We start from the raw sequence: 9,517 nt of genomic DNA on the forward strand, positions 1-9,517 counted from the left end.
GGCCCTGTGGCTGTTTGAAGCGCAGGATGCAGCGGGCCCAGGGCCTGGGTGTCTCACTCCGCTACTCTGGTTCCTCACCCCAGGCGGGAGCGCTCCAAGGTGCCGTACATCGTGCGGCAGTGCGTCGAGGAGGTGGAGAAGAGAGGCATCGAGGAGGTCGGCATCTACCGGATCTCGGGAGTCGCCACAGACATCCAGGCGCTGAAGGCAGCCTTTGATGCAAGTGAGTGACAGGAAAATGGCTCCCCACTCCCATCCCCATGACTGCTAGCAGCGCTTTCCTGGGGGGCGGCTGAAATCACGCACACGCACCTCTCGCTAAGCTGGGCGAGGTGGGGCACAGGTTGGCTGTGGAAAGAGAAGAGCTGGTTGCTCCTGCACCACTGCTTGGAGTCCACAGGCTAAACATGTCCATCCAGCCCAGTGGTCCCTCTGCTTGGAGGCCGCAGATCCCTGGGGTAAGCGGCTAGTGAGTCCTGAGACCAGAGCCCTTCTGGGAAGGGAGCACGTCGGCTGAGCCCTGCAGAGCCTGTCTGTGCCAGCTCCCCTCTGCTGCATGTTTCTTGAATCCCACCGGCCTGAAAACCAGGGACTTGCTGGATAACATGATTTTAATGTGCCGCGTGGTCTCCGTGTTGGAGCTGGAACAAGACTAATGGTGGGATTGCCCTTCCATGCGAGGCAGCTGTGGGGAAATGGTCCCGGATCATAGAATATCAGGGTTGGAAGGGACCTCGAGGTCATCTAGTCCAATCCCCTGCTCAAAGCAGGACCAATCCCCAATTTTTGCCCCATATCCCTAAATGGCCCCCTCAAGGATTGAACTCACAACCCTGGGTTTAGCAGGCCAAAGCTCAAATCACTGAGCTATCCCTCCCCCGGATGGAGCTCGCCACAGACACCGGGCAGAACTGCAAAACATAAGCACCTGGCTGCTCCGTCCCAGCCCAGCTCTTGCCCTGGGCTCTCCTTCCAATCAGCGTCCCTGCTGAGCTGCTCTCAAGGAAGCACGGAGCCAGGAGAGCCTCCCAAGAGGCTGGCAAGTTCTTCTCTGTTCAGCTTTGTGTGAGAACAGGCTGCAAAGTAGAGCTGGCTATTCCCCTGTCCGGACACTGCCAGGACCTCCCTGTCCCTCCCTGTCCCAGCACCACCATGGCTGATGCTCACTGGCAGCAGAATTAAAGATCACAACCCTGTTCTGGCCCCTTCGCTCTCCACCAGTAGGAGGCGATGTGGTGCAGAACCAAACAAGGCAAGAACACTCACTGCTGTTTCTCTGGAGTCCCTTCCTCCGCAGCTGCCTCTGGGCTGGAGCACAGCAGCTCTCTGGCAGCGCACAGGAGCACTGTGCAGCAGGTTGGGGCAGGAAATGGGAGAAGGATAATTCTTGGCACTTGTGTGCAGAGCCCCCCAGTGCTCAGCCAGTGAGGTGAGTACCAATTCACAGCTGGAGAGAGGGGGCGTGGCAAGGCCCCAGGCTGCCTCAGTGCTGTGCACTAGCCACTGGGCTGCATTACCTCCTGAGAGCTGCGCATCTGGCCAGAGCCTTGAGTGCCAGAGCTTAGTGCCCTGGGGGAGCGGGTGGGGACTAAGGAGCCTCCTCGCTGGGCTGGGCTGGGCCAGCATCCTGATGGTCTGGGGGTCATAGAATCATAGAATATCAGGGTTGGAAGGGACCTCAGGAGGTCATCTAGTCCAACCCCCTGCTCAAAGCAGGACCAATCCCCGATTTTTGCCCCGATCCCTAAATGGCCCCCTCAAGGATTGAACTCACAACCCTGGGTTTAGCAGGCCAATGCTCAAACCATTGAGCTGTTTCCGCCTGGCAGATAACAAGGACGTCCTGGTAATGCTGAGCGACATGGACATCAACGCCATCGCGGGCACCCTGAAGCTGTACTTCCGAGAGCTCCCCGAGCCCCTCCTCACAGACCGGCTGTACCCCGCTTTCATGGAGGGGATAGGTAAGGCTCTTGCCTGGGCCTGCAGCTCCAGACCCAGGCCGGGGGTGGGGGCTTTGCAGCAGGATGGAGCAGCCCAAACCCCAGCACGCTGCTGGGGAGTCAGACACATGCTGCCCCGGGCCATGCAGGGAGGCCTCCACAGCCTGCTCGGGCAGAGGGGGGCTGGTTCCTACTGAGATGCCAGGGGTCAAACCAGGGTCCAACACCAGCTGCCCCTGAGGAAGGCACCAGACCCCTGCAGTGGGTGGTTGTGGGACTGGCTTCCCCGGGGGTCGGCTGCTAGTTGAGGGAGGGCTCCTGCCTTGAGGTGAGAGGTTTAGAGTCATTCCAGTGACCCCACCACACCCCCAGGCTGGGGTCTCCCAGCCAGACTCAACTGGGGCTCGTGGGCTCCGGGAAGCCTCCGGGCCGCTCACAGGGTCCTCCCAGCCCGGGCTGAGCTGTGTGCACTCGCTGGGCTCTCTCCTTGTCTCCAGCACTCTCGGATCCTGCCGCCAAGGAGAACTGCATGATGCACCTTCTCCGGTCGCTGCCCGATCCCAACCTCATCACTTTCCTCTTCCTGCTGGAACACTTGAAAAGGTAACGCTGGGGCCGCCATTCCTGGTGGGGGACGCTTGGGATGGGACAGAGAATGTGCTTGGGCTCTTCTCCCCCCAGGAATGGGGAGGCCTGTCACTGGGCTGGCCGCCCGCTGGCTGCCTTGCGCAGGAGGCCGTCGTGCTAGGACAGAATCCGCGAGTGGCTAGGCTTTCTGCAGTGCTCAGAGCCCTGGGCTGGGCCCAGCAGCCCTAGTGACGCCCCAGGGGAGCGCAGCACCGGGGAGGATGCTCACGTGATGGGGCTGCTCGCACCTGGGCACTGAGCCCTGGCTCTGCAGCGAAGACCCCCCCACCCCCAGAGGGGGGCTGTTCTCCAAGAGCTGGGCTAGCTGCTCTGTGCTGCTCAACACAGCGCTCGCTAGGCTGTCGGCTCTGGGCGTGTCTCTCTCCTGTCACTGTGCAGAGCATTTGCTGGAGCTGGGTCTTTGGCAGCTCTTGGTGATCTCTGTGGCAGTCCCCCCACAGAGCTTTCTGGCAGCCCTGTAATGTGGCTGTTAGTGTCTGTGCTTGGCAGGGGTTTTAATGGCTCCGCTCAGGGAGAAAAGTTCCCCGCTTGCCTGGCCCCTTCTAGCCCCCTTACAGCAGCGCTGTGGGCAAGGCACTGATTCGTCCCAGGCAGTTCTTGGGCCTTCCTTGCTCCGAGATGGGCTCTGGAGTCCCTTGTGCCGCTCCTGCTGCCGTGTCTGAGGTGCGCCAAAGCGGGGCGGCGGGAGGAGGGCAGCAGCTAGTGCCCTGGCAGGGGCAGTTGTGGGTACGGCTCTGCGTGCTCTATGAGCTCCTCTGCCAAGGCCATGGGATTGCTCACGGCGCTGCCTCCAGGCACAGGGCTGGCCGGAAGGGGGAATTTGGACACGGGCTTGAGGTCTCATGTTACTTGCGTCAGGAGGCATTTTTCTCTCTGGTTTGTTTAAGATCACACAGGGAACAGAGAGTGAGCTGGGGGAGGGGGCAGGCAGCGAGCAAAGGAGCCTGCTGGGAGAGGCTGGTTGGTTTCCATCCTGAGAACTTGGCCCAGCGGGTCCCTGGACCGCACTCAGCGTGTGCTGGAGGAGCACAGCTGCCTCCTAAGACAGCGATGTTGTGATGCCAGTTTCCCAGGCGCCGGAGGGCTTTGCAGAACATCGGGGGGAGGGGTGCTGGGGAGTCCTGGGCAGCTTCGAAGGCCACCCCAGACCTTTCACAGGGCACAGGCACATCGTACCGCCCCAGACAGTAGCACAGGGCTGGCAGCGCAACCCCTGGCAGCTGCTGATCCATCGAATTGGGTCCTGTCCCCAGCGGAGGGAGACAGAGCCCTGCAGTGCACCGGGCCTGTGTCCCACAGACAGTGAGGCTGGGGAGATGCTGTGGCCGGCAGTGCTCTGCCTGAGAGGCCAGGGGCCTGAACAGAGGGGGCGGGTTGGACGGGGCTGAGAGAGCGGCTCAGCCTTGCTGCTCCCCTCCCCTGTGTTGTCTGGGGGAGCGCGAGTGGCTCTGGGAGCCCCCCACCCAGCCAGGTGGCCTGCGAGGGCAGCTCTGGGGTGGCTCCAGATCCACCTCCGCAGTGGACTGACTTCCCCCCTCCCCTCACGCAGGGTTGCCGAAAAGGAGCCCATCAACAAAATGTCCCTCCACAACCTGGCCACGGTCTTTGGCCCAACACTGCTGAGACCCTCTGAGGTGGAGAGCAAAGGACACCTCACCTTGGCCTCCGACATCTGGTCCCATGACGTTATGGCACAGGTATGGGGGCCGAGCGCTGCTCTGGCTCCATCCAGCTGGAGAAGCAGTGCCCCCTGCTGGGCTGTGCGTGTTGTCCCCTCGCTGAGCTGCGGCTCACACCTCTACAGGGTGTCCCCCCGCGTGTCGGAGCCAAGCTGCAGCCCCTCTCCTAGGTCATGCACGGCCGGGCAGGGGGTACACCAGCAGGGCTGGCCTCAGCACCATTATACCTGCCGTGTTGAACTTGGCTGTCCCCACAGGATGGTTAACCCTGAACGTTTCTGGTCACCCAGCCTCCCTCATCCATCAGTCTGTGCTCTCCATGCATGCCTCGGCAAGGCAACCTGGCGTCCTGCCCAGCTGGGAAACAGCAGATGCCACCCTGCTGGGAGACGGTTCTGCCGTTAACCAGATGGCCACCAGCTCAGCCCATTGGTTCATCCAGGACCAGTCTCCTGCCTCTGCCTGATTCTAGAGCCAGAAAGCCCCAGAAAGCTGCTGGCCAGTGGTGCAAAGCTGCCTGGGGGGAGGCGGCTCTGTCTCAGCCAGGACACGTTCTGTGCAGCGTGGATAAATCTGAGCGGGGCTGTGACTGGCTTTGGGGAGTATGGCAGTGTCTGGGTGACTCCCTAGCCCATGTGGCCCTCACTAGGATGGGGGAGGGGGGGGCTGCATTGTATTGTGTACAGCACCTGGCCCAGTGGGGTCCAATCCTGAGCAGGCCTCCGAGTGCCACCGCATTAAAAACCTGGAGTGGATCAGGCCCCTCAGCTTGGTGTTACGTGCATTCAAACAGCCCTTGTTTGGCTCTGGTTTCCCTGTGGGAGAAGGGCTGGGTTTAGTCACCTTCAGGGATAGGTTCGTCTCCTCCCCTGGCTTTTTGCACTTGAAGGTTCTTCTAATGGCTGGAGGCAGGGGCTGGCCTGGCGGCTCTGTCCCCTCGCCAGCTCCGTGTCCAGCCCAGCCCTGACTCTCTCTCCTCTGCGTCCCCTGCAGGTCCAGGTTCTCCTTTACTACCTGCAGCATCCTCCCATCTCCTTCGCGGAGCTGAAACGCAACACACTCTACTTCTCCACAGACGTGTAGCCTGCGCTGAGAAGGCACCAGCCGCACACGAACCCAGCCTCCCAGAGCGTGGGGTACAGCACAGACTAGCCTCGCCCTGCGGGGAGACGGGCAGTTCCCCAGAACAGTGCCCTCTGCATCTTTGGTACCATTTTGTACGAGTCTCCAACCCTGGCCCAGGCCCTGCGCGCCCTGTCTAGTAGTCGTGTCTTACGTACCTTCGTGGTCAGGAAGTGTTTTTTATGTATATTCGTTCGACAGAAGAGGTAGTGACTGACGGGCCGCAAGCCCCTCGCTTCGTTCATTTCCTGCCAGGCTCCCGTTCCTTCGAAGGCCGTTGCAACTCTCCTTTTGCCCTTCCCAGCTTCAGCCAAGCGTCCCTTCGTCTCGCCCGCTCAAAGCTGCAGCATCACACCAGTGCCTGTTTGGTTTGCCTCATCCCGTGCCTGCACGTGCAGCGTTGGCTGGCCTCTTGCATCAGAGGCTGAGAAGGGACCAAGGGCTCCCCCTTTCTACCCATCAAGACGACGAGCTCCACTTTGTCTTGCTGTCCGTGTGAACGGAGAACTCCGCTCCCTCTTGGAGCAAACCTTTGGCCACAAAAGTGGGTGGGGGGGACATTTTTAATGTCTGTCCCAGGTGCTTTACAGCTAGGGCCTGTGGTCTATGCTTTCTGCCTGTTTGTCGTGTCCTGTGTGGCTATCCTCTCCCACTGTGTAGTGTTGGGGGTAACCTGCTCTCTAGGATGGGGCAGAGGTGCCTTTGGCAGGCTTGTGTGGACAGAAGAAAGGGCTGTCCCATTACACTACCAATACTAACCTGCCTCCGTCTGGGTGTGCCAAGTGACTGGCTTCTAGACCCCAGCTGTGTCTCCAGGGGACGTTAGGTACGGACGAGGTTCAGCCAGGAGCTCCCTGAAGCGCACCTGCTGGAGTGATCAGGTGGGGCAACGCCCCTCAGTCCTGCAGCACGAGGGAGGAGTGACTGTCCCGAAAGCCTCACATACCTCGTCAATACCAATGCCTTAGCCTTTGGCACCCGTTCCTCTCCCGTGGAGCACTGCCGCGAAGGCACAAATGAGCAGCTAGGCTTCCTTCCCCAGCATTACCTGGGGGCCTCTTCCCTCTGGGAGCTGCACTATGCAGCCTTTCCGCTGAGCTACCCTTCTGAGAACCAGAAGGGGAGGGAGGGAGCCAGGCTCTGCTTTGGTACCACCAAGCCACACGCAGGCTGGCCCCTTGTAAACACTGCAGGAGGCTGCCGGAGTCTGTAGGACAACAGCTGCTTTTTGTCCCTTCCTGCACCAAGGTAAACAGCTTCTCAGCTGAAAGTGAACTCGAAGGGCAGAGCCTCGTGGAGATGAGGGCCTGGAAGGGGAAAGCCCACTGTGCTTGGAACAGGAGCTGGATTCTCCCCACGTGGCTCTCCCTCATTGCACCAGCCTGACATGGTGGAAGCTAAAGTACGTCCATTCAGCCAGCCTGGGTACATGCCATTCTGCTGGGACAGCTTCCCCCCCAGCTTGTTCCCTTTGAATTCTAACCTCCAGCCCTTGGGGCAAGGCAGCGATGGCTCTGCCTGCTGGCTGGGATGTGTCCCACAGATAAACACTATCTTGTGTTCTCTTCTGTGGGCTCCTGCTCTTGTAGCTTGAGAGCACCCCAACCCACCCTGATTCCTGGAGCCCACAGACAGGTGCTGGGACCTGCCAAGGAAACTAACCCTGCCTTTTTTCTCCCCTCCCCCACCCCCTTTTCTTGGGGGGGGGGGAGCTCTGCCCACTACCCCTACACCCTCTGTGCCAAATGCCGATGGACAGCTGGTTTATTTGGGGTGACCAAGCATATCCCTTGTAACAGCAGCGCTGCCTTTAACTGCTGTTCCATGTGCTGTCTTAAAGACCAGCCTCAGGGGGGCTGAAGGCAGCTGCTAGCCCCACAGCACTGAAGCAGCTAAAGGGAGAGGGAAGTCTTGCAATGCCAGTCTAAAGGGCTTACACTCCAGCCCCCACGCTGCTGGCGACACAGAAGCGAAATGGCATTGGATGCACTGACCAGGTGTCGCACTTTGCCCTGGATAACGGGACTGAGTTTAGATCGAACTGCACAATGGATCCCTGCGTGTTTTATGTACCTACATCTGTCAACTGTGGTGTCATTCCAAAGGGAGACTATGACCCACCCCCACACCAGTTCAAAGGGCTGGAGACCAGCCCCCTGCACAAGCTGTGGCAATCCCATGGGCTGTGTTTTCATTTTTCCTACAGCGGGGTGGGAGGTGTCGGACTCTTGTGGCTACAGGTAGAATAGAACGGTTCATTAATATTTGACTTCTACTAAGTTAAGATCTATTTTTTGTTTGTGTTCTGTTTCAACTTCTGTAGATTATAAACTTTCGATGGATGTAAACCATGTGAAAAATATTAATAAAAAGCAAAGCCCTGACGTTTGCACAAAAAGTAGCTCGGTGGCGTAGATGTTTGCATCAAGAAGCAGCGAGCTGGTTATCTCCAACAGACGCTGCCTTTTCACTTTCTTTCCTTGCAGTGTAAATACTGCTATTTACTGCAGGCCTCTCTGTGGTCCAAGCACACATGCTGCTCCTGTTGGGCAGGCAGGTCTCTACAGCAAGGAGCTGCAAAGCCCAGCTGCTGCATGCTGTGTCACTCTGTGATCCACTGCTAAGAGCAGGAGCCAGCCCGCGCTGGGAACCTCTGAGAGCTGACCGGTCACATGGGGCTGGCTCCCCACCCCAGCTGAAAGTGGGGACACATGGGGTGGAAGACAACAGCGTTTCCCTTCCCAAAAGGGACACTCAAGCACAGCTAAAACCCCGCTGCTGCTCTCACTGGACCAGTGCTGACATGGCTGTCATTACCCCAGCACAGTCAGCAGCCTGTGACCAGGTGGCCACACTGGAAGCTGGAACCCACCCTCGTCTCAGGAGCCTGGGCTATAGACCACTTAAGAGAGTAGTAGTGGTTGAGCCATTCACAAAGGCAAACCAGGTTAATACCAGTTTAAGCAGGCCTGGGCCTACCAAACTAACCATGTTTGTTCTAAGGGGTGGGAACAGCTGTCTTAGAAACGTGGCAGCCAGAACTCACCCGAAGGCACCAGTTCATGGGTGCTAATGAACAATCAATTATGACTATACTACGGATAAGTCCATGGAGGAAGTCGGCACCTATGGCAGACCAGCCCTTTCAGCACCACTTGGAAAGCTAAACACCCTTAACCCATGCGTCCATCTCCTCCAGCCTGCTGTAGTAACACTCGACCCAGACTCTAGCTTTGCTCACTTCCCAGAATACCCTGCAGTGGTCCCAGGCTTAACATCTTCCCCTACATTCAATGAGAGAATTCTAAGCACCTCTGCCTGCTGAACGCCACTTTCAGCCACAGCTCTGCACAGGCTTAGTTGAGATAGTGTAAGGCATCAGACTGCTTACAGCTGTTGCATACCCTGCGTGGCCTTGAACCTGAGTCTCCCTTTGGAAGAGCCTATCAACACGTACCTCCAGGCAGCATGCAGCTAACTAGCCATTACTGCAGCAGTCCCTCAACCCAGTGTGACAGAAACTCAGTGCATGATTTAATTGGCAGTCAGCCTGAAATATGGCCTAAAGTATACTCAAGTCCAGCTGGTAGCTCTAGTGCACAATAATACAGCTTCTAGTAATAACCAGCACCACAGAGCATACAAAATCGGTGCCGCTTGGTTGTGGGAAAAGGATTGCATCCTGCTAAGTAAATAGGAAGCTTCCGACACTGTTCTAATGCAATAGCTTCCTAGTCTCTCCACAACTTTTTGGAGTTAACATTTTGATCCAATGGCAGATGAAGCAGTAGCTCATCACTTGCTGTGTTACTACAGTGAGATTAGCTCAGCTAGGCAGGCTTACCATATAATATTATACTTCTGTCAACAAGCCGCTTTTTCCGAAATTGTTTGGTTGAAATGTTGTGTGTGGCAGCTCAGTCACTGGCATCACTAGGCAAAACGCCTTCTCACTTTGTTCTCGAAGACATGGTAAGGAAAGTTGGTTCCTATTTAGTTGTACTTTAAAGCATTGTATAGACGGTTAGGTACGCTCCAGCGGATATTAAAAAATGCCTGGAATTAGTTATTCTTTCGCCCACACGGTCTTGTTTCTACCCAACAGAGCAGCACATTGCAAACCCG

General features: G+C 57.7%; 1 protein-coding gene across 4 annotated transcripts in view; it reads left to right on the forward strand.

Moving 5' to 3' along the window:
• Window positions 1–7,793, forward strand: part of ABR (ABR activator of RhoGEF and GTPase) — a 95,278-nt gene extending 87,485 nt beyond the window's left edge. For all 4 annotated transcript variants that reach the window (XM_077836462.1, XM_077836463.1, XM_077836465.1 and 1 more), the window contains 5 exons: window positions 84–223; window positions 1,830–1,964; window positions 2,441–2,546; window positions 4,141–4,288; window positions 5,264–7,793. In XM_077836462.1, the coding sequence (XP_077692588.1) occupies window positions 84–223; window positions 1,830–1,964; window positions 2,441–2,546; window positions 4,141–4,288; window positions 5,264–5,353 (619 nt within the window). In that variant the 3' untranslated portion in view covers window positions 5,354–7,793. The remainder of the gene's footprint in view (window positions 1–83; window positions 224–1,829; window positions 1,965–2,440; window positions 2,547–4,140; window positions 4,289–5,263) is intronic.
• Window positions 7,794–9,517: the final 1,724 nt, after the last annotated feature.

This window comes from Eretmochelys imbricata, chromosome 17 (genome assembly GCF_965152235.1).
Source record: "Eretmochelys imbricata isolate rEreImb1 chromosome 17, rEreImb1.hap1, whole genome shotgun sequence".
NCBI lineage: Eukaryota > Metazoa > Chordata > Testudines > Cheloniidae > Eretmochelys > Eretmochelys imbricata.